General features: G+C 31.4%; 1 protein-coding gene across 2 annotated transcripts in view; it reads right to left on the bottom strand.

Moving 5' to 3' along the window:
* Positions 1–26,730, bottom strand: part of LOC130449501 (metabotropic glutamate receptor 2) — a 566,135-nt gene that overhangs the window by 38,650 nt on the left and 500,755 nt on the right. For both annotated transcript variants that reach the window (XM_056787383.1, XM_056787390.1), the window contains exon 9: positions 20,093–20,199. In XM_056787383.1, the coding sequence (XP_056643361.1) occupies positions 20,093–20,199 (107 nt within the window). The remainder of the gene's footprint in view (positions 1–20,092; positions 20,200–26,730) is intronic.

Genomic DNA, 26,730 nt, shown 5'->3' with positions numbered 1-26,730 from the left:
TCTTCTCTAGCTCATCTGTTTATAAACTGCGCCAACAGAAGATTGGGAACCGTAACAACTATAAAGGCTAATCTGTAACTTATGGAATAAATATAGTCTATGGAACAGTGATAAAAGATCTCATAGAAATAGGATATACTCACCAATGTGCCTTTCGGGCGGTAAGATCTTGTACAGATCACACATTTAGTCATTATAGAAAAGATAGCTCATGATAATGTACCCATCATGAAATTAGAGAAAGTAGTCCAAACAACAGCTATAAATCATATCCTTGTGGAAGCTATATGCGGATATGAAATCTTGTATAAAAACAGGTAATAAAAGATTGGAGCCATTTATAATTCACAAGTGTCTGCGAAAAGGACACAGCTACTAGTTGGGGGTAAAAACTTGGCTGGAGCGAATGCGTAAATACTTGGTTTCTATTATCAGGGTCAGTCCAAACTATATCGAACGTTTCATATTGCACATTTCCAACAGGGATCTCATCTGTTCGTTATACGTTTCCAACAGGGACCTCATCTGATCGCTGTACATTTCCAACAGGGATATCATCTCATCTCGTGCTTGGTCCCGCTTGAGAAGTATGATGCGCCGAGCCTACTAATTTACGTTTTTTACTTGGGACCATTTCTTAGGATTCAGTTGAAGATTCTTCATTACTATCTTCACCAAAGTTGGGATTGTCCGATAAATTTTTACACTCACAATAACTACAAAAAAAAAGATAAATCTCTTACCAGACGATGAAGAATCTTGCTTTTGCAAAGCAAGTGTCCCAAATTTTCTTGTTCTTGGAGAAAATATTTTTATTTAAAAAAGTCTTAGCATAAACACCTTCACACTACGTTTCATGAAAAGACACTGAATCTGTCAGCGAAGTATTCTTATTGTTTTGTGATAGGGTGAAAGGGAAAATTCTATCCATACGTCATGACAATATACCTGCTCGTCCACTCTTTAATAACGTTGTTGAAATCATTAAAATGATGCCCAACATTCACTGGGAGCTGGAACATTTTTCATTTCCAGGCGGCGGGAGCGGTACTGGGACTGCTCAAAATCAAAGTAATTTAAACCAAAACTTAAGTAATTAGGACACAATATATGACGTTTATAACATCTTATACTATAAATTAATCCAATAAAGCAAAAAAATGTTGGCCCAATACAAAATTAAGCCTTTTTTGGCCGGCGGTACCATGGCGCTGATTGTGTTAATATTGATTGGTGAATTTATGTATAATATTAAATTTCAATAGGTTAGGTCGTTATGAATGTAGTTGAATATTCATTGGCTAGAATATGAATGAGAATAAATTTTATAGGTTAGGTTGTTACAAGTGAAGTTGAAATTTATAGGTTAAGTGAGGTTGGTTGGTTGTTAATGGCATTGAAATTTCATAGAATTTTTTGTTTTAATTGAAAACAACTACTTTCCTGGCTAATGCCTCGACGAATATTGAAAAACTAAAATCAAAATTATAGACTTTTTATTTTACTTGATTGATTGAGCTGAGAGGGAACTTCTATGTTTTAAATAATTCTATTTCCATCTTCAGCAAATGTCTTTGAGGGATAAGGTTGGAATACGATGTTTGGTTATAAAAAATGCTGTTTCCATATCAGCTTTTGCCCACGTGTTATTTACTTTTTTATTAGAGGATTATTTTGCTGGGTTGTATCAAGCCTTTTAGTTGCTTTATAGCAATAGTCCGCTTTAGTTGGCATGTGATTATCAAGAAACTCATGATTGCCAAGATTTTTTTCATTTTGTATCAGGTCTTCAAGATCTCTAATGGCATTTCAAAGCTGACGGTTTTTATTGTGTACTTCTCTTCTGTAGTAGTTTGAAGTAAATCATGTATGCGTTGTATTACCCCCACTTTGTATATAGTTAACAGTGAAGGCTTTAGAGAAGACGTTCTATCACTTGGTATGGTATACTATATCATCTTCGTTGTTAAATTTAATCTTTAATTCCAATTGCTCCTGCCTGTAGTCTCTGATTGTTTTCTTGTGCTGTTTATTTCAGAACGCCTCTTTTTATAAGTTACATTTGTCTATTTAGGCTGTATTTTATATGGTGGTGGTTGAGCATCAGTGAATGTGGTACTCGAGGTTATAGTTATCGAGGTTATAATAGCTAAACGTTTGAATGGCATTAGTATTTACATAATGATCGCAAAAAGTGCCATTCAATACACGAGTGGATATGTAGGAGCTTATCCCTTTCCAGAAAGTTTCTACAACATTTGCAGAATCTAATAAATTGAAACTTCTGGAATCGTTGGTGATATTCATACTGTACACACTGTTAACATTACCACTGCAAACCTCACAATTAATCAAAGAGATATGATAGATAAACCACCTAAACTTCGGGATAAAAAGGCCGACAACTAATAATAATGCATAAAAGAATAGATACGCATTTCCAAATACTTCGAGAGTTGACAGAATAAGTCGAAAGGATAAAGTAAATTAAGATACAAAAAAATATAGCAGAAAATTTGCTCGAGGTAAAGAGTAGCCTCGAGAAGATTTATTATAATCGAAAAAGCTTAAGATTGGACGTTATGAGGAAATCAAGTCTATGTGCGGAAACAAACAATGATATATGGTAAAACACTTAAAAAAAATCATAAGATTATGTAAATTAGTTATTTTGGAGCCACGGCACTCCTTGAATAATTCTAATCGACTTATGCAGATAGCCAGAATCTGGAAAACATTTATGCAATATTTTTTTGTAATTCTAACAAAAATCTAAATTCGCTTCAGAAACACACTGTAGAATTAACAGTAATACCACTAGTAATTGAATTTTCATTAAGTCCGTCAAATGAAATGCTTGAAGTGAATATCTCTCGTCCTTTAAACTCATAGTGTTTCCAATAAACTCGGTTCCATTTTGAAATAGAAGACGGGACTTATGAGATATATTTAATAATGAGTGGTAGTTTAGTGAGTTATTTCAGGATCAAAGTGAGAGAAACTTTAGAGAGAATCGTGAATGACATTTAATAATATTAAATTTAATCTAGGAAACTAACCAAAACGAGGTTTTCCACTATGCTTGTAATCAAAATCACCGTTAGTTATTATTGATTCCAGTTTTCCGTTCCCATTATTTGATTTATGATTTTATTAGATGTCTGTGTTCTATAAAGAATATGGTGAATTCTTTTTGTACTGGGTGAGAAAACAAAAATGGCCGTAGATAATATCTTAAAAACAGATTATATTACAGCTTTAATTATGACAGAAGTGGCTCCGAAAAACACGTGGAATATATTTTCAAAATTCAAGCACAGGACGGATCGGAAAATATAAAATTAAGAAAGAAATGTTTCATCCAATTAAGTGGCACTTCATATACGGCAATCGATTTCTTGAACAAATTCGTATTTTTAGTTTCAAAAGTTTGAGTTCATCTCTTCAAATAAGAGTTGGGGACAGTAGGAACGTTGTTATGGAAAATACCGGTTCTAATTAGCCAACTTCTATAAATTTATCGTTAGGAAGTTTTGTTAAGCATTAGAAGATATATGTGTGTTAAAAAAAGATTAATCCTATCTCTAGGATAGATAGAAAACTGATAAATATATGGGTTTAATTATTAAAAAATTTTTGTAATGCCGTCCGTATTGACGCGTTGAAGAAAAAACTTATACCATTTTGTACGATTTTGCCGCAACTACGGCAAAATATGTTCTTGATTTTAGATCTCTTCTGTTTTAAAATTAGTTTTTTTGGAAGATAAAATTTAACGTTTTGACTTTTCTTTAAGTCTTAGTACTTAATCAATCAAATTATTTGTAGTTTTATTAGAATTTACTAAATAGAGCTATAAATTTTACTTCAATTGCTTAGGTCTTTTTTATCATTTATAGCTTTTTCGTTCTTATAAATGTGAACCATTTCTAAAAATTCTCTTTTTCGTGTATTCCGTTTCAAGAGTTTTTGAATCTTTATAATTGAATCTTGTTTTTTTTGATATATCATGGTTGGTTAATGCAGTTCAATTTTTCTTATCGTATTGATGACCTCTTAGTCTATTTTCTAAATACTGAGATGTCTCCACTATGTAGATAGCATCATAATTGGTACAAGGCACTTGATAAATAATATTACTTCTTTTGTTTTTTGGTGTTTTAGATTTCAATTTATTGAAATATTTGGATAACGTATACTAATATCATATTTATTAAAATAATTTGATGGAAAGTTTTTTCAAAAAAATTTAAAAATATGCAAATTCTTAATAAATATGTATCTATTTCGATAGATGTGGTTTCTTTATAAACAAATATTCTTATTACCATTGTGAAAAATATATTGATGCAAAAATGGGACAAAATTAAAGAATATATACAAACTATCCTTAGCAAACTTGATATAGATATTCCATTATTTCTCCGATATGTAGATTACTGCATTACTGCCGTACAAAACAATCAGATTGAAAACATAAATAAAAAATTCAAATCTCATCATTATCAAATCAGTTCTCTTGATGTCACATTATATAAAATAACAGTAACATAAAAACAGAATGGTATTCGAAACCAACTTGGTCATCAAGATATTTGAACTTCAATTCATGTCATCCTATGTCACAAAAAAGATCAGTGATAATAAGTTTGGTTGATAGATCTATTCAACTATCAGATCCTGAATTAAGATGCTTAGCTATTCAAAAAGCAAAAACTGCATTGAAAGAAAATAATTATCCGAAAAAAATGATAAACAACATATTCAAGAAAAGGATAAACAGACACTACAATCAATTAAAAAACGGAACAATAACGAAACATCAAAACAAAACATTTTTCCTAACCATATGTACAAGGACTTTCGTAACAACTATCAAATTATTTTGATAAATACATATGATATTAGTATAAGTCATAATGGACGTAATACGATATCCAAATATTCTACTAAATTGAAATCTAAAACACCAAAAAAACAAAAGAGGTAATATTATATTTCAAGTGCCTTGTACTAATTGCGATGCTGTCTACATAGGGCCGACCTCTCAATATTTAGGAAATAGACTAAAAGGTTATAAGGATAAAAAAACTGCGTTAACGAACCATTAAATATTAAAAAAAACATAAATTCAATTATAAAGATTCAAAAATTCTTGGAACGGAATCTAATTCACGAAAAAGAGAATTACAGAGAAAGAGAAAATACACGAAAGAAGACCTAAACCATTGAAGTGAAATTTATAGCTCTATTTTGTAAATTCTAGAAATTTAATGTATTTGAGATGTGGAAACCAAGGAAAAATTTATTTTTCTTATTGGAACAAAGTTCTAAGTTGATTTTAACCTTATTTTGATATTCATGATGAAGGTGGTCTATAGATCAATATAAATAAGCAAATTGTCAGTGTCAATATCATATTTTAATAAAGACTTAAAGAAAAGTCAAAATTCATCTTTCTTTTAAAAACTATCAAAAAAACTAATTTCGAAACTGAAGAGACCTAAAGTCAAGAACATTTAGATGTATTAATATATCTTTCCAACTCCTCCATCCTCCACAACTGGTTTAAAAGATCAACTGAGGGTATCCATTCCTTACATTAAAGGTTTAACAGACAAAAATTGCAGAATTTTCAAAGCTCACGATATTCGCGTAATCTTCAAACACACTAAGAAACTCTCCCAGCTAATCAGATCTGTCAAACACAAAATATCCAATGAATTCCATGGAGATTATCAAGTCCCCTGTTCAGATTGACCCCGTTCCTATATTGACCAGACATATCGACGTATTTCCGTAAGAGCTAAGGAATATTTGTTGTTTGTCACTGATTCCGATATTTTTTCCACCCAACCAAAACTATCGCTCCACTCGGCTAAAAGCTATCGAAATAGAGAAACGTCCAAACTATCTGACCTTTTCCTCCACTTCGCTCCAATACCATTCCGGCCAACAACATTTCCTCTAAAACCCCCCAAGAAGTCGGCCACTTCTTCCGCCGATAATATATTTTCCACGTACCCCAAAACTCGAAAACCCGCCAATCAGTCCTCTATAATTACATGGTCCAGGAGATTAGCTCCCCAAGTAGCTTGAGACTAGCAGTGAGTGTGTCAACAGTGTTCTTGATGGTAAGCAAATTATCATTTTTCTTCTTTATTTCAATAATTTTAAATTTGTGTTTCGTAGGTAAGAAGTGATCCGATTCAGTGGTCTCAATCTTTATACTTTATGTAACGAATTTCCTTTTTTTCTTGGTTGATTCGGTTATCGGAAGATCAAAGGTTCGGAAATAAGCTGTTTCAGTATTCATTCTGTTATATTGTCAGAATACGTCGCGTCAACCATAAATTCATGTTTAAGTACCATCTCTACCTATATCAACTTCAATATAGTTGATGCAAAAGCTTTTACACACAACACAACTTTGCACGTTAGCCCTTGGACATAAACTCTCCAACCAATTAGAAGGAGGATATGACATCTGATCCTTGTATATTTACCACCATTAAAAGAGATTGACAATTGAAAAATCTTACACATTCGGGATTATAATAATAATTCATCAATCAACCGACCCATCTGGTTTGTTCTCCTATTTTTTTTTGCAAATTTCCTTTGTTTTCCAAAGAGTGATACTGCTTTATTAGTAATTAAGTACATATGTACATGTTGTTGTGTGCTCCTACTAGAAATTTAATTTCTTTGGTTTTAAATGGATGTTTTCTGCACATTTTTTTTGAACTAATTTTGATTAGTGCGAGTCACCTAAAGTAATAAAACTTTTAATTTGAGTAATTAAAAATAATATTCCGTTTGTAATCACCATTAAAAAATTTAAAAGGAGTAGTACCAATTATAACAAAAACTTTTATATACAAGCAACGTAATCTTGCAGTTCAATCGCCCTAAATAACTCTGAAATTGAAGAACTTCTGTTTGATTGTGAAATCAAGATTGGAAATAAAATTAATGATTCTACTCTCTAACTCACAGAACTGAATAATAAATTGTTTCAACTCTACCGAGATTACGCACAATATCACGGAACAGTAAGTCCCATAACGAAACCTGGAAACATTTTAATCCGAAGCTTACTACAACACTTCTCTGGAAGTGTGCCCAAGAAAGAAGAAATTCACTTTTTCCTGAAAGGGATTGGATTGTATAACATTGGCGTATCCAGCACGAAACAAAGGGAACGCAAACACTCACTAAGCACAAAAAATATTCAGCAATTCTGTAGTGAAAACAACTCTCTCTCTTTCATCGAAATCGTCTCGATTTTAGGTCTCTTCTGATTTAGAATTAGTTTTTTCAATAATTTTTCAAAGGTAGATCAAAATTTGACGTTTCGACTTGTTGCGATCTTCATCAAAATAGGACTTGATGCTAACAATTTGCGTATTTATATCAAAAGATCACCTACATCATGAATATCAACATAGAAAATTAGTTTTTACATCTGAAAAATATGTAGTAGGTATCATTCAAATTATTCATAAATATATTTACAAAATAGAGCTATACATTTTACTTAAATTATTTATTATTATTTCCTTCTTCTGAATAATTGAATTTATGTTTTCTTCATATTTCGTGGTTCGTTAATGTAGTTCTATTTTATTTATCGTATTGATGACCTCTTAGCAAAAACTACATCGAAGAAAAAAAACATCCAAGAAAAGGATAAACAGTTACTATAATCAATTAAGAAACAAAATATAAACTTAATATCAATAAACAGAAAATTTTCAATTACCATATATAGAAGAATTTTCCTAACAACTATCGAATTATTCCAATAAATATGATGTTAGTATGAGTTACGAGGGATACAATAAATTATCTGAATATTTCACTTAACTTTAATCTATACATCCAATAACAAAAGAAGTAATATCGGTAATTATACACTTTCACGGTCACCTGGTTTTTTGTCTCTAGAAAATCGAAAAATGGATGGATTTTAATGATCTTGGTCTCAAAATGTTCCATTTTACGGCGAATTTATAAAGAAAAATACGAAAATTGAAAAAAAATATAAATATTTTTTACAGTTTCATGACTTTAAATGCAAAAAAAATGACTTTCTACATATAATCCTTCGTAACTGTTTCTGACGTCGTGGAATCAAGTTCGGATATTTTTTTTCGCAATTTACATAAGAAATGAATAATTTGAAAAAAAAGTTTTTCTACTATTTAAGGTTTAAAACTATTAAAAACCGCAAATTCAGCCACTACCCCCGTGTTTTTCATAAATTCGTCGTAAAATGGAAAATTTTGAGACCAAAATTATAAAATTTATCTATTTTTCGATTTATAATGGTCCAAAAACTATTAACATTGAAGAATATAGTACGTAACTATTCACGAAAATTGATTGTTTTTCATCGATTTCATTTTAAGTTATAAAAACTGAAAAAATCATTCTTTTTGGATTTTTTTTTAATTGCTTATTAATTTATGTAAAATACAAAAAAAATATAAGAACTTTATCTGATTATGAGATAATTTTTTGTGAAGGATCATTTTGCAAAACCGTTTTTTTACGATTTAAAACAGTGAAACTATGAGAAATGTTCATTCCAGCTATTTCTACTAATTTTTTTTTATAAATCCGCCGTAAAATGGAACATTTTGAGATCATTAAAATCCATCCATTTTTCGATTTTCTAGAGCCAAAAAACCAGGTGACCGTGAAAGTGTATAATTACCGTAATATCATATATCACATATTATTCATAGTTGTATTGAAATTTACAAAATGAATTTCATTTAAAATTATGTAGGTCTTTTTTATCATTGATAGCTTTCTCGTTATTCTCAACGTGAACCATTTCTGAAAATGCTCTTTATCGTTTATTCCGTTCCAAAAATTTCTCTATAATTGAATTTATGTTTTCATGTCTCCTAACGGAGGTTGGCGACCACTACTTTAAATGCTTCTCTATCTTTTGCTATGTGAAACAATTCTGGCACACTCATATTCGTCGTCTCTCACATTCCTTAGCCATTCTTCTTTCTCCCGATACCCCGTCTACCATCTACCCTGTCTTGCATAATTGTTTGCAGAAGAGTATACTTGTCTCCTATCAGAATGTGACCTAAGCAGGCTGTTTTCCTTTGTTTTATGGTCCTTATCAGTGATAGTTCTCTACCTATTCTGGTTAGCACTTCTGCATTTGTTGTTCTTGCAGTCCATGGGATCTTTAGCATTTTACGATAGAGCCAGAATTCAAATTCTTTCAGCTTTTTTGTTATCTGAGCTTTCAGCGTTTCAACTCCATATAATAATACGGACCATACATAGCAGTGTACAAATCTTAATCTTTGGTTTAGAGATAGATTTCTATTGCATAGCAGAGCTTTATACTTGGTAAATGCCTTTCTTGCCATTTTGTTAATGTAGTTTAACTTATTTTATCGGATATATATCTTATATACAATACGGTCCCCATATGTATGGAATAAATTCAATTTTAGTGTTATTATATCCTATGTGAAAAAACCTGAAACAGGTCGATTTTCATTCATAAATTGACAATTTACAGTATGAAAATATCCCCATCCACACTCCCTCGAAAGTTTTAGATAAGGAAGGGGGTCGTGTGGCACCTTGCTGCAAAGAGATTTCAGTCCTCTGTTCAGCAATATAAAGTTTTTTTTAAATTGGGTGCAACCATAATTTCTCATTTCTTAGACTCTTTGATATATTAATGCATCTAAATGTTCTTGATTTTAGGTCTCTTCTGTTTTAAAATTAGACAACTTTCATATTTACATTAATCAATAGGTCACCTACATCATGATAAGAATAAAATGAAATAGAAAATGTTTTATTAAAATATTTTGATAAATACTGAAGTTAAGTCAAAACGTCAGTTCATTTCTTTCTTCTTAAAACTTCTACAAAAGTGACAAATTGTTGCAAACGACATTTCTTTATTGATAATCTAGTTATTTATTGAAATAATAACTTCTTACCGTTTCTAGTCTTTAAAAATCATACTCACCAAGCTAATAAATTATTTTACAAAATTTATTTGATTATTTTTCTTTTTAATATCCATTTTTTTTAAAATATGGCAGGATACGGTTAGATCAAATATTGTATTTATTATTTTTCTAATAATATCTATTTATCGTTCATTTTACATGAATAATAATCCATTAAATATATTATTTTATTGTTACACAATTAATATGTTTATATGTTAATATGTCAATTTAAATTTTTTTTTCTAATTTCAATCAAAACATCCATAATAATTATTAATAAAAAATCTGATTTTGAAATTTCTATTTATCAATTGACATATAAATACGATAATTGCTTTTACTGGTTACTACTACTAAACAATAACAAATAGATGCCATTTGCTGGAAACGCATCATCGCCCTGGCATCAAATTATTTATCCTTTAATGCTCGGACTATTGCAATAAATTGCAATCGTCCTCGTTCCTATGTAGTCCCCGTGATTTCTCCTAAACCGCTAACATATATACATAATCATTTTAGCGTCTCAAAATTTGATGTATTCTATTACGCTCAACAGAGAATCAAGAAATTCGTAACCACTAGCAATATATGTACTATCCTGTTTTTTTGAACAGATTCACCAAGAAAAAATTCGAAATGAGAAGATTGTTTTTATAATTATACTAGATATAATACGTTTTAAAAGGTTGCTCTAAACGAAGTGGTGATAGTCGATAAAGTGCTCCTTCTGGGTGTTATACTTCTAAAGTCACTGAGTAATATGAAATTATTTATCCAAGTCAAAAGCTGTTTTTTTGAGCTTACATATATATTTTTATAAAATTGTTTTTTGTTGATTTTAAAAACACGAGATTGGGTTTATTTTCTCTATGGGGAAAATTGGTAAGTCAACCGAGTAAGCGGGAGCGTTGTTGATTTATTTTTCGGGATTTCAAACGTGAAAAAGAAATTTCCTAGTCATATTTGTTCACCGCAGTTTTCAATTTATTCGGTAATCTGGTATATACGAAATTGGTAGTAAGCCAAATATGAATAATACGATAAAATTGATTCTTCTCATAAATCATTGGAAATCTAATCCATTTTCATATAAATATGAAAAAATTTAAAATAAAATTTTCGGGTATAAAATAATATTGGTTGGTTAGGTTGAGTTGGTGTTTTTTCTATAAGGGGACTATTCGACGAAAGCGTAACTTCAGAAGTTAACTATACTTCCGCTTCAATAATTACACTCCGTCAGGTTCCTTTATGCATCTGATCTCATCCGTTATAATTTTTTTACAAATCTGAGACATAGATTAGTTGTAATATGGAAAACTTGTTCTCTTTTAGATGTACATAAATATTATCCCGAAAGTTTTCCATCCCTTTGACTGATTTGGGAATATATTTCTGTTCATAAAAGTGGTCATATTACCACGGATGATGTTAAATATGAAGGATCTCAACTGCAATTTTGGTTTCAAAAATTCAGCCCAAACATATTTACTAAATGCGTTAATAGTTACAAAAATATAAATTATATTCGCGATTCTGTTTTGAATAAGGTGTCATAACTGCTAAATCAGCCTGTATTAAATGATGGAAACTAACAATAGCATGCCTTCTTCGGTAGTTGATCCAAGCAGAACCGTGAAGCTCGTTAATTACTTGAGATTTAGAAAAATTTTTTTATAGGATATACCAGCAGTATTTTAATGCAAATGGAAGAGTAAGACATTAGCTTAAACTTAATGATATTCCTTTCGACTTTTTAAACGTAGAATGAAATTTGTGTAAGTATCATAGATGGCGATGATTTAACCGTGTCATTCGATGGATCGGGGGTTTATTCAGAGAAGAAATAGTTACAAAATTTGTTGATAGACATTGTTGGATGGTCTACCAAGTACTGATATGAAATCGTAGCTTCCTCTTCATTTATCAAATTATTCCAGCCTTATGCAACTTTTCAATAATAGATACAATTTCGTTCGAATGATCAGTACTTCCGGCAGCCTGAGAAGCTACAAGTAATTCTAATCTTTATACTATTTCATTCATGACACCATCGTTTTTGAATATGTGCGATTTTTTAAACAGTAGCTCATACAAACCAAGTGTCCCTCTCTTATATTTTGTTTTATAGTTTTGGAAGTTATTTCTGAATCAGCAATATATTTTTTCCCTCTTTTCGGTTGTGAAAAATACCTAATACGTGATCATTAACACCATCAGTATCCCTTCAATATACTCTCTAGGAAGGGGTAATGCATATTGTTCAAAGTATTCTTCCAGCACTTTCAGATCATTAATAGTTTGTTGAAAATCATTAATTGTATCATCTATGTATTCATCCACTCTAGTACAAATTCTAGTTCCATAAGCATCTACATTTCTTGAAAAACTAGGCTGGTCAATGTGTGGGCTGCTGAGCTGCTTACCGGAACACCACATGCTAGTCCATTAAACGGTCTAGTTGACTGCCTATAGGTCAAGCTTAGTGATGCAAACACATCTGGCTGCTTAAGAGATTCTGGGGGCTCTAATTTGACACGTTTCTGCACAATAGGTCTTTCAATTGTCGTAAGTAACTGCTTAAGGGGTTCAGTTATTGGTTTATAAGTTTTTCTAGCTGCTTTTGTGAATGAGCAAGATTTTTGTATTCTTTTTTGAGAGCTCACCTCGATTTAACTAACTGTGCAGTTAATTGATTATTCATTTTGACGGATGGATATGAGAACATTTTTTCTTTTTATATACTCAACGAGTACTTTTAGATATCTACCAGAAGGTAGGTGGCAGTCTGTATCAAGCAAGAAGCCCATGCTGATTCTTCTAACCATAAGAATAAATATTTTTGAAATCTTTAAGACATGTCAACATTTACATGGTCATGATATATGTGTTTGGAATATAACTCAAAAATTTGCATTGTTCCTAATTAATTGCTAAATGCTGAATATGTTTTACTTAGAAAAAAGCTATTGGTAATAAATGGGGAAAGAGATGTGCAAAATGTATAAAATAAAGGATTTCTACTATTCACCAAAAATAATTTCGAAATTCAATATTTCGAAAATGTATTCCGCGGAAAACAACTACTTTCCTGGCTAATGCCTCGACGAATATTAAATTACAACCCCTCTGAAGAGCATGATGTAAATCGACCTTTTTGTCGATATAAACATCCCTAATGGCTCGCAATTGTAAGGAAAAACTCAATGGTTTTGACGTTATTACGTCTCATCAGAGCAGTTTAATACCCCTCATTTTCGAAATTATTTCAGAGGTAGTAAAAATCCTACATTTTCACACATTCTGCACACCTAATTCACCATGGAAATTTATATTATCGGCGACTACGCTAGATTTCTACCCTTTCAATGAAGTAATCATATCAACCGAATGGAAAAGCCAAAGTGGGTGCCATGATTACTTGATTCCGATCAAAAGCTAGCTTGCAGTAAAAACTCATAAAAATGTTTGGATATCTGTATACATAATTCATGTGAATTTTCAGATTTTGTTACAGTAAATGAAATTTCGTTCTGTTTTTCTGCCCTACACACAATCAAATTGAAATTAGTAGTTTGGTGGAAAGCGACTTCACACAATTGAAAATACGATGGTAGAGAGGAACATACAATGTGGAACTTTTAACATATGATTTTTGGGTGGTTTGGAAAAATTCGAGAGTTGCAGCACTAAGTGTGCACAGTTGAAAGGAAATTATGTACGTACAAAAATTATTATATCAACAGTAAGGTGATTTTTTCACTGGAAAGTTTTCTATCAAATTGCTTTAATATACTTGCAGTATATTCGCTTTATCATAATACAATTTCTTGTAAATATTTACAGCAGTTTCCAATAATTAGGAAGAATGTCTTTGGGGATGAATTTTATCAATTTCACTAACGTTATTCGTTAATTACGTTCCGTTAATAAGGTAGTGGCGTGAAATTAAATATTAATTATTCACCTCATCTCAATTTCAACGGCGGTGTATCACTTCCTGCGTTTTCAGTCGAGAACTTGAGGTTACGGTTCATTAGCTAGGGCGAATTAAAATACTTTAAATAGGTCATCCTTATGCATCAGTATGAAATGGTACTATTATTATACTTTTAGTTTCGTCGACTTTCTCCAATATTTTATTTCTAAATGATAACAATTTATATGTACTTGCCGGTAATGTTAACTGTACTTATGATATCAGAATATATTTCAGTCTGATTGACCAAATAAACAGATTGTTGATAACATCAATTCTTTTGTATATAAATAGGTTAGCTTGATATTACTTGTGTTATAAAAGAAATTCTTCATACAATATAAACCTCAACTTTGCTGTGAAAAATTCCATTATTAAGTTACAGAACTGAATTTTTTCAGTTTTGTACGACAGTCTGGTTCAATGAACCAAATAAGAAATAGTCGCATGGCGACATGTCGAGATAGAAAGGAGGACGTTCCAGTGTTTCTCACCATCTTTCCTTCAATATTTCCATTGTAAGCCAAGTTTTATTCGGTGGGGCGTTCTCTTGATATAATAAACTTCGTGCCAGTCTTCATCCCCAATATCCTCTGACATTTACGCCATATTGTCATTGCTGATGTTCTCTGTATTCATGTGTTCCTTAAGCATTTATACTTTCACGTTTGGGCCGGAGGCCATCCAGAGATTGTGCACGGCTCATTTCTTTTATATTACATAAACACAAATGACTCTAAATAGAATAAAGTAACCAAAGACGATAGTAACAGTCGAACTAATAGTGTAACTAGATAGTTACACTGTTGCTGCGGGCCGCATGCATTCTAAACCAATAGCTGAGCTCGGCTAAGGCGACAACGCATAATTCGGATGTAGCCACCACCACAGTTTATCCGTATGTCTAAGAAAATTATATTGAATTACCGTGATTTTGTAACACATATGTTTCACATGATCTAGAGAAAATAAATGGTGATACGTATGGTAACCAACCAGATAAATACTTCAAAACCATTTTAAACATAAAAAAATCACTTGAAATGGTGTATTTTTTGTTCCTCATATTCTAATTTCTTACTAAAGTAACAATAATTATTCACAATAAGCTCTATAATTTTCAAATTCAACCCATTTTCGGTCAAGAAAAGAAAAAACTTGAATCCCAAAATAATATATTTATCTTATTGAACAACACTGTAAAAATGTATTTATGTTTGCAAAAAATTGAAATTGGTCACTAAGCAACCAAACAGTCTGTCCGACGTTCTTAAACTGGTTCCTTCTCTGACGCATTCCCCTTGTAATGGCTGCACACTACTGACATTAGCTCAATAAGAGAACAGACACTTACTATGGGGCTCCTACCAACAAATTGTAGTGATTTCAAATGTTGATGGGCTGCAACGGTACCTTTACTAGGCTTGCAGTCAAATACCAAAGAAGCATATAGTAGTCTCCTCTCAATACCAAAAAAAAAATTCTATTACGCGACTGAGAGATTTTAAAACATTTAACCCATTCAAGTCGCATTTCAATGGATCCATCAGCCTATTCATAGCTCCTGCTTTTCGTGGAAATCTTGTTGCTACTTACCTATTCTACAACCTTGGATAATCGTTAGTAGCACCATTCCCTGATATTGTATAGTGACGAATCAAATCTTATGAACGCAGCCTTCATTTCCTTATCTTCATTGGTGCTATGGATGACTATTGCTTTTTCAGATTTCTTCTGAACTCCGACATATATAATTAACTCAACTTTTTGCTAAATATATCCGCTTCGTTTCACACCCAACCTAAATATGTAATCACTAATGTTTTTGATTATTATTAAACAAGGGTAATAGAAATTGAGATTTATAAATAATTTAATTCATATCATTCAGTCATTAATATTTTAAGTAATTCTAGAATATTTGATAACTGTATATTTATACAGGCATAGGGTAATTTATAGGGGAAAGAAGAATATTCCAACAAACTGAATAATCCATCTATCTCGTTAGATTTTATTTTCACCTTTTTTTTTCTAAATATAATGAATAACACGTCTAGATATCCATAACTTCTGTGAAGTTCTCAATTTAGAGCTCAAATTCACTGAAAATTTCTAATAATTCATTTTCTTATGAGTTAAGTTAGAAATTCGATCTTTTATGATTATGAATAGACCTTGATGTAATTATTTGAGCAAATTTACTTCAATTTCAGTTTGAAGTTTTTTGCTTGGAATTTGTTTCAGAATTTTTTATTTATCGCCAATCCACAGGGCATATCTTGTATAATATGGATAATGTAATCTATCTCATTCTTGTTATATATCGCAATAGAGAGCGTCTATAAACATTTAAAAAATATAATGCGTCGTAACTAAGGAAACCCAAGTAAACAAATAGAAAATCCGAAATATGCGCTCAATATGCAAATCATTTGTAAACTGCATGACAATTATTGCTGCACTGTCATATTGCTTGTAGATCGGCTTTATTCAGCAATACTTCTCTGGTAGATTGGACAAACATGAATAGTATGATTTTTCCCAGATAGAACATAAATTTTCTCACCCCACATTTTCGGCTTATCATTTATATATTGTTTTATGTTGATTTGGTCTTCGAGAGGAGCCAGCTGTTCACCAACACATAGATGAGTTTCTAGTGGTAACTTTTGACATCGTCTTCTAATACAGTCATAGATGTCTCGTACTCTCCATAATATTATTTTCGGGACAATTAGTTATATCTACAAATTGGAATGCTTGGTGTAGTTTGAGAAATCGCCAATTACATCTTTTATCAGTGGAATTCCATACTTAGGCCTTCAATACATGCGCAAATTAACTCGTGCAATATGTACTCTAATCAACTTTTTTTCTCCTAGAGTTACTGGATGGAATTGAGGTATATTCTTTTGAGCTGAGTATGGATTTGTCATATCTACCGCCTGCTGAATAATTTTTATCAAAATGTATCACTCAAAAGAAGTAATTGGAGGTGGAATTGTAATACTGGGATCATGTAAATGCGGAGGTTGATACCATTTCATTTTTTTTGTTTCGTATGATACATTATCCATCCGTTTGATCCTAGATTTTTCAACCAAACAATATTTTGTTTCAAAAGTTTTCTATCTCTTGTTTCGTAGTATCAGCGATTTCCTCTTCTAGTACTCTTTCATTTCCATTTGTTTCTTTAGCTTGCGTCTCGTCTATCTCAATATTTTCTTCATCAATAAGAAATTTCATGGTCATAGACCTGATCTTCAGAGTATCCAATCTTCTCTTCTTCAAAAAGAATCGGAATATTCGAGTCATCATCATTTTCTCAGTTCCTCATCTGTAGGAGATTTTTTACTCCGAAATATCCTGGAATAAATGAAAAAGAAACTAGAAATATTGTAGAAACTCAAATGCAGAGGTGAAAAGCCGACGCATATCACCTGAAAATATCTTAAAATTACATCAAAAATATATACATATACAGAGTATTTTTTAGTGTCAAGTTTTTTGTCTCTGCCAAGGAACACAAAAAACTAGTCATAAATATTGATAACATCAACACTAACCAACTTGCATATATCACATTTTTTTCCAGGAGCACCTCACGACATTTGTCTTCAATCAAAACAGCTGATTTATTTCTACAGTAGCTCAGTGAAGTAAACCCATGTACGTGCATAAATCCGTTTATTCAGTGATGTGAAAAATTATGTCACCGGAGAGGCTTAATGAATAAATATGATTATCAGATCAAATATACCTATATAAAGTTTGGTACGTGAGAACCGAAAGGAATTCATTTAGTTTATATATATTCCAGTTGGTTGTACCTACGGTGCTGCATCTGACAAAATGACTGAAAAATTATCTCAGGAAACAGTTGTAGGAAGAAAAAATATCGACAGGGTCTCTTGTACAAATCTGACCACTGTTTGGATATCGTTGATATTCATAATACATGATGAAAATCGACAATAATAAACAAGATATCTAGTTATATTAAGTAATCGTCTACTTATTTTAGTTTTGAAAATAAAGGGGAAAAGAATGAAAACATCAAATATGTTTGACAATGGAATTATTTGATGTTCAACTTGCGACGCGAGAAAGCGACTAATTGCCCGAAATTTCCTAGAAATCTTCAAAATACCATAGAATGCTTTGTCAAATATGGCAGGAGAACTCAAAGGAACATATAATATTTGTATTGTATTTCTATTAATAATATGACATAATATAACATTCGTAATCTTCAGAAGATGACATTGCTACTGAAAAATTTCCAGTTACCAAAATATCGGCTATATGCATGCAAACTCTTGAAGTCAGTTCGTACGAGATTTCAAGTCGTGTCGCATCATTAGTAAGACGAATACCTGAAATAACCGAGTAGAAACTGTAGTCAGTAATCACCGATTGAGGTTCAAATAATATAACATTTAGGATTGTTCATTCATTAACAATTTAGTTTGGGTTAATTAAATGGAAACAGCTGCCACGGGTTCAAACAAAACCTAACTTTAGATTGTTCAAAAGAACTTTTGTTCGTCTATACAAAATATATGAATTCTAAGCAATTTGATTAACAAGGTAGATGAAAGAGAGCGTTATATTATATATTTTAGACATTGTGATTCGTCTCAACAAACTTAAATAGTTAAAGTGAGTCGTTCAAAAAAGTGAAGTGAAAACATTGAAATATCGATCTTTTCTCTATGCCGACATATCTTAAAAAATGTGTAAATGACGAGAATTTTTCTTTATACGTCTATTGAACTGGTTAGCCCAAACGGAAACAGAAAATTAATTCTGGATTGAAAATTATTACATTGACCTACTTGCATTGATTCAAACTGTACTCATAATAATCTTATTATTGCCGCTAGATAGTGTTATCTAAATGCCTAATAGACATTTGAATAGAAATTATACATTTCTTAAGATATCTCGTAACAGACAAGAGTCTGTTAAAACAACATCTAGTTCATGGAAATCGGCGAAGAACAGGGTTTACAAGCATTTTTTGATAACAAGGTTGCTTCTCTCTGCCGCCTCTTATTTGAAGAGATGGACTAAAGCTTATGAAATGGAAATTCACATAATTTGATGAAGAATTCAATTATTGTTCATTGCTCACTTTATTTGTTAAATTTTGAAACATTTTGCTTTAGTAATTTTATATTTCCAAATACTCCCACTAGTGGTGTACTTAAAATTCTGAAAAAAATTTTCACGTGTTCTTTTTCTTGGGGCCACTTATGTTTTATTTTTTTTTCCCCAACGTTGTAAAATAATCCGTTCTAGAGATGTGGGCGCCGGCAATTTTGAGTGCCTACCCGGTATACTATGAAATTACCAAATATTTTGAAAACAATTCTTTGTATTTTTGATTTTGAATTTCATAATTTGTATGATGTACGATTATTAATAGGAAACAGTATTGAGAAAATGATATTTAATATGTTTCGTGGAGCATTTGCTATACATTGCAATATAAGAAAACTGGAAAAGCACTATGAATCACGTGCTAAAATTGAGTGACAGGATATTTTCATTATATTTTCTGGTTTACACAGGTACTGAATCATTGTGATTTATATTAATATCGATAATTGTAGCAACAATAGTTGTTTATCAACAGAAGTATACAGAATCGTTTGGTGCTTCAAGTTATTACTATGAAAATTTTGCTTTTATCAAATGTCAAAACATAGAAGAAATATATGGGATAGAACATAACCAATATTTTAGATCAAAATTATATCAGAATATTATAAATAATTTGAAACCTCTTCCCTATTAGTGCTTGTTTCAATGTTTTTATAATGTCGATAATAAAATTTAATATGATTTTGTTAGATTATTGTAGTGTGTGATTGAATTTACTAAGCTAAATTTCTGGAACTGTTGATTTAGTTTACCTTCAGTTTCTAACGACGATAACTTGGTTATCGAAACGAGCAACTGATTGAAATTGTGAGTGGAGTGTATATATCACTGCAAAGTATACTAAGATACGCGATATAACCTTTATTAACAGTTTTTTGAAAAATATTGTGGGAGTTTTTCATAGATATGGATAACCATATGTAGAACTTACCTTGAAAATCCACTTTTCTTAAATATTTCAGCAGCTCAGTACCATTAGTAGGTTTCATAGCCTCACATAATCCGGGAAAACCATGACAATGATCCTTGTGCATATCTCTAAAAATAAAAAAAAAAATAAAATAATTACAGAAACACTAAAACGACGTTTAATTTTCTATAGTTCATGTAGTTGGAGCGAACAGATGTTTTTAATGACCGTAAGACTTTTCGATAAACTTGAATTAAAAGCATGTGAAAACATTATAAATCATTTATAAAACATAGACGTGAAGCGAAAATTTCAAAAACCAATTATTACTCAAGTTTATGGGAATATAGGCTTATTAGATTCATATAATGGAAACATGTTACTACCAGGAAAGATTTGTTTATACCTAGTCTCCTAAATTGGGATCTCGAAAGAGAGGTTTCACATAATTCCCCAATAAAGTTGACTGTAACTATTTAAGTTATCCTTACCATTAAAAATCTCAATGTTTTCAACTTCATGAAACAATTTTTTGTTTATTCCACAACCATTTCACATTATTCATATTTTATTTATCCCTTGATTATAACGGCATGTTTCGCAATATCCGATTTCTCTATCCGTTTATACTTTAACTAAGGTAGGTTCTCTCCAAACTAGACATCTACAATCCTCTTGTCCAACATACTTTATTACAGCTAATTATGTAAAATGTATTGCCAAATCTAGTACTTCATCCTTTGAATTACCTAATAATTGTTTTAATGTTATATTAGGTATATGAACTAGAGTTTCCTTGAGGGAAGATTTAGTTTATATAGGTAAGTAGGAATAGTTAATGCGTTTTAGTTCATTTTCAGTCTATGAAGACGATAACTTGGTGATGGAAACGTGAGGCTATAATTGTTATTATTCCTCAGTGGGCCTGCATTTCGTCGGGGAAACCAGACATTACTTCGCGAGGAAGGCATCAGCTAATTTGGTGTCTCATCTTACTTCCCTGCATCTCCCAATCGATGCTGGTTATTTGGGGGTTCAAGATATTAAGCTGGGCTTTCTTGTTATTCTACTTCGTCGTCCTCGACTTTTGTGGTGAAGGTTCTTGTTACTTTCCATTTGTCTCCAGAGTTCAGTTTTCTATCTGCTGCTTAAATTAAGGCGAGTATCAATTGTGATGGCTGAGATGTGCTGCTATGTCTTTCCACGTGCAGTAGTTCTTCCTGGTAGTTATAGAAGCCGCTTCTGTTTTGTGTCTTTCACTTCTCTTGAAAATGAACAAAGTTATATATTTCTTTCTATACATGGGATTAGGACATAGTGACCTTCACCATTGCAGAGATCAAAAATTGAATATCAAGGACATCGTCATGAGTTGATATAATGAAAAAAGGTGATGGTGTCTTTCGCTTCCGGGGTACAGATGTATTTTAGCTAATTCTTAGTGGATATAGAAAAATTTGTTTTTATTATTTTGTCTTTATTTGGAAAAAAAATAGTACATGTGTTTCAAATGATTCTCTCTCTTTGAAATATGGGTGATGTTCTTGAAGATGGTAAACGAGTACCCTCTTCAAGCGATAAAACATTTTAACTGATTAAAAATTTACTTGTATAATACGCCTTATATTGATAACGATATGGTGCTGCTTGTTAATTAGAGGAGTAAATTTTTTGAAGTGCTGAGTTCCGTGTATTATAAATTGCATTAATTGATTCAATTAGTTTGTGAGAGGCGCCTCAAATATTTTATCACATAGGAAGATTAAGAATGAATCTCAAAAAATAATGATAGATAAGTTTCGAAAAAGATATGAAATTAGTAAACATTATTAATCAGCAATCAGGAGTAAGGAAAACCTAGTCAACGCTGAGTTAATTATTTCGGAAAAATACTGTGGAAAAACTGTCAAAAAGTTATTCATCAAGTTATTTGAGTCGCTTTCTAGCGTAGGTTGTTCAGACTTCAGATTTAGCCGGTTGGTTTTAGTCGTTAATACCGGTTAGTTTTATAGATACAAAATATCGTCATTATCTATCTAACACAGGTACATAATTTATGAAGGTGAGATGTTTGCATAATAGCGTATCAGCAATTTTGATAAAATTAAAAAGTAGAGTTAATTCTATTTAGTTAATTCATCAGGTTCAGATGTAAGTACGCTACTAGTATACCATCGTTTTTTTCAATTCCTGAAGCTTGATTATATTATTATCTTTGGAGACAGTTTCAATGTTTGCTTATAAAAACTTACTACTAAGAACAGTAGAAAACTCGATTATACATGGTCATTCACGGGAACCGAATGTCATTGAGCCGTGGACGCTAGACCAACGCTTCTAAGTGTATGACAGTTTTGTGTGAAATGACGAATCCATAACTGCTGTTCAGCGAAATTTTCGCCGTCAGTTTAATATCCATCTAAATGCAACTGTCCCTTCTCGTAACATAATATTGCGATGGGTTAACAACCTTCTAACAAGTGGATCAATATTGAAGAAAAAACCACCGGGTCCCCAACGAACTTCTAGCACTCTGGAGAACATTGAACGAGTAAAAGAAGCCCACGCCGCTCTATTCAGAGGCATTCCAGCAGCGATTACAATTTTCTCGACAAATGCTTGCCATTTTTGGAAAAAATGAAGATTTGATATTTTTAATGAGTGAAGAAGCCCATTTTCATCTGAATGGATTCGTCAACAAACAAAATTGCCGGTATTAGGCAGAAAGAAACCTACATCAGCTTCACGAGAGACCACTTCATAGATCCCAAAGGTGACTGTCTGCTGTGCAGTAGGAAAAATTGGTCTTTTTGGACCATAACTGTAACAGCTGATCGTTACATTTTAATGTTGAATACGTTTTTCATCCCCGAGTTACGAAACCAAGGAATTGATTTTGAAAATGTGATATTCCAGCAGGATGGGGCCACAGCGCACACAGCAAGGGGAACAATGGCCGTTCCCTGTGATTTGTTCCCGAGACGGATCGAGTAGTTGTCTTCTGAAATCTCGAGTGTACAACAATAAACCGCGTACTTGGAGGACCCAAAGATCGTCGACACGTCACCCAGATTGATGTAGACATGCAGCAAAGGATTGAGGCCAGTGTCCGTCAAAGGCTACAACAATGTATTGTCCAAAATGGACATCACTTACCGGACATAATTTATCGTAAGTGAGTAAGTAACAAATTCTACGATTTAAGTGTTTCTGTACCAATTAATCTTTTAGATTAGCAGATATTCAATTTTTTATGATTATTCTAAAATGACTCTGTACATCACTTTTAAAATTATATTCATAACTTCTTTATAATTTTGGAAAGGATACAATGAATAATTCAATTTTATTTCCAATTTTATGATAGATATATTGGTATCAGATGTCTCAAAAATCGAGAAGTATTAAGATTTCGAAAACCTTGAGAAAAAAGTATAGTATTGAATTATGACATCATAACTAAACTTAAAAAAACTGAAAAACACGCTATTAAAACAGAACGAACTGAAAAGTTAGGAATAATGTTTAAAATAACCTTGAATGAATGAAAAATACTAGTATTATTCTGAAAGAAGTGTCGGGCGCTCGATATACGAGATATATGGAACAAAGCGTCTCTTTTTAATTCTATGAGCTTTGAAAGCGTGGTTTTCAGTTTTTTATATTTATTATGTCACAATACAATACTCTCCTTATTTCTTAATTGTTTCGAAATCGTAATAATTCTTTCATATTCAGAGCATCTGGTACCAATATTTCTCTGATATATTTAGAAATAAATTGTAATTAATAATTACTTCCTTTCTGGGAGTTCAGAAAAGTTATGAACATATTTTAGGAGGTTAAGTAAGATTACCATAGTTCTAGGTAATAATTATTTTCGAGCAAATATTTAAACTGTCACAAAAGATGATAATATAATTAACGTAACAGCTTCAGTAATTAGTGTACTTCTCAAGTTACATTTAAACCTGAAAATATCAACAAACCAAATAATAAATTACTTGTGTTGTCTAATTTCATCAAAATTGCTGATGCGCTATCATGCAAACATCTCACCTTCTCAAGTTAAGTAATTAATGAAGTATTAGATGGATAATAACCTCATTTATCTGTGAAATTAATCGTTATTAACGACTGAAACCAAACCGCAATGTCTAAAGTCCGAACTGCAAACCCGAGAAAGCGACACAAACAACTTCCAATAATTTACAATCCAGATGAATAATTGATGGTTTCTGAAAGCAGAAAGTGTATCCTTGTTGTTAATTTTGAATCTTGTGTAACTTACACTTTTGAAACTATTATGAATTTAACATAGTTTGAAACTAAATTCACAAAGTAGTTGAGGAATTTTGTTTAGTGATAGATAAACGTTATTAGCGATTTTTACAGTTTGTCCATAGTATCTTTCCGAAAAAATATACACAGCGTTGACTATGTTTTCCTCAATCTTGATTTATGATTAATAATATATGATAGATTCATATCTCTTTAGAAAAATATCAATAATTATTTAATTTTTAATCTTAACAACTGCTACCGATATGATTTAATATTGATAGCAAACTAATTGAATCATTCAATGAAATTTATCATACATTAAACTCAGCAATATCACTGGTACTCTACAAGTATTTTTATTCACTTAAAATTTTTTATCGTACGAAGAGAGATATAGATACGTCACCCACATTTCAAGGAGAAAAGATAATTTGAAACACTTGCACTATTTTCTCTCCAAATAAACACAAAACAAAATTAATCAAACTCTCCTATATTCATTAAAAATTAGCTAAAATATATATTTCCTTGATCCCAGCAAGGCAACAATTCAAACTATGAAGTAGTACCTTACCAGAAACTCAATTCTCACGTATGAACAGTTGCCTATCATATCTGGCTACCTGTCAAACTCTAACACAAGATGGTTTTATTACCAAAACAAAGCTGAGACTTTCATCATAACGAGTAATCAGCTTTCTTACAATTTGTGATGAAGTCAGTGAAACTCTTATTTCTATTGAAGCGGTGTCTATCTATCCACGTCTCCAATTTCAAAAAATGTTGTGGTCACTTGGTGTTAAACCAGGATATTGAAGTGGTTGCTTAAAGAGTTTTTGATTGAAATTTTGGACAATTCTTTTTGCGTCATATGATCCTCGACATATAAGCTTCTTCGTTTGTTTTGTATCGTTCACCTTCCTATTTGATTGTTATACCTCGTTTCATGAAATCCATGAGAATCTCGCTTCTTTCGTCTCACGATTGCGCTTAATGAACGCATCCGTATACAGTTTTACTGAATCTCTCATTTCTCCGTTCACAGTCATTCACAGTTGATTCCAAATATATTTTTTCAATCTCTGATGAATATCTAACCATATAGGCTCTGGACCTACAGGGCATTAGAAAAAATTATATAGAATTCATTTTATGTAAATATTATCCATAAAGAAGTTGAATTGAGTTTTCGAAAAATTCTTATAAAACCGCAATAGCTCGAAGACAAATCTGCGTTGCTCAGCTTTTGAAGATAAATTCATATTTCATGAGTTAAACGGTTGGATTTTATTTTTCTTGTTTTTACTAATAACGGTATCGAAAATGGGGAAAATACTTGCGCATAGCAAGTAGACGCTACAGTAAAGCCGCCCACGAAATTCTTTCATCACAAAAGTTAGTTATTAGAATTGGAATTATCTATAAGATAATCTGTAAATTTAGCAAATGCTTCCTAGCTTACATAGTAGTTTCTAAATTTTCAATATTAATCGGTAGTGTTTATCCTTGAATATTTTGCTATCATATCGCGTGGATTTTTTTTCTACACCCAGTGCTCTAAATAAAATCTTTGTTTCTTCTTGGTTTCGAATGAACATAAAAGAAATACTGCGCGACTCGTACATTTTACCTTCCACTTGTTCGATAAATAACTATTTGTAACAATTATTTATAATTATGTAAATTGGTATCATTTAATGATATATACAAATGAGTTCTCTATTCAACTTTTGTCTAAAGCTACAGACATTTCTAAAAATTATCAAATTGAAATATTTTTTGATACACAGGGAAAAATTTTAAAAAGAATAATGAATTTACTTTGATTTCAGTCTATGGTGACGTTTCGCGTGGTAATATTTAATGTATGCTAGAATTATTTCAATTTGTATATTGGCGAATAATGAAAAAAATGTGAGTACAGAAGTCAATCGATAAATATTTAAGGGTTACTTTTAATAAATTTTTTAATAAATTTCGAATAGTTAAAACAAGGATATAGGGATTTAATAAAAAATGTTATTATTAAACTTATTGAACTATTAACTTTGAATCCATATACTACAATATGTTATTTGACGATTATGTGACTTTTATAAAGCCAATATTATTGCAGCATTTTACCGCGTGGGCAACTAAGAACGACCATCGGCCCTATATAAAGAACGGATTTTATCACAGCTTAAGGAAAAAACAAAATTAGCTCCAAGAAACACGTGGAATTATTCTCATAATTTTAGGTCCACCACTGAAGGGCTTAATTCAAAGTATAATATTAAAAAAGAAAAATTATTCTATATTAAAAGGCTTTCTATAGAAGATAGTATGAAATTCTCCAACAAATTGTGCGCATTTTTCATTTCACAAATGAAAGT

Source organism: Diorhabda sublineata, chromosome 1, assembly GCF_026230105.1.
Source record: "Diorhabda sublineata isolate icDioSubl1.1 chromosome 1, icDioSubl1.1, whole genome shotgun sequence".
NCBI lineage: Eukaryota > Metazoa > Arthropoda > Insecta > Coleoptera > Chrysomelidae > Diorhabda > Diorhabda sublineata.
The sequence above is the reverse complement of the archived record's forward strand: the minus strand, read 5'-3'. Positions and strand labels throughout refer to the sequence as shown.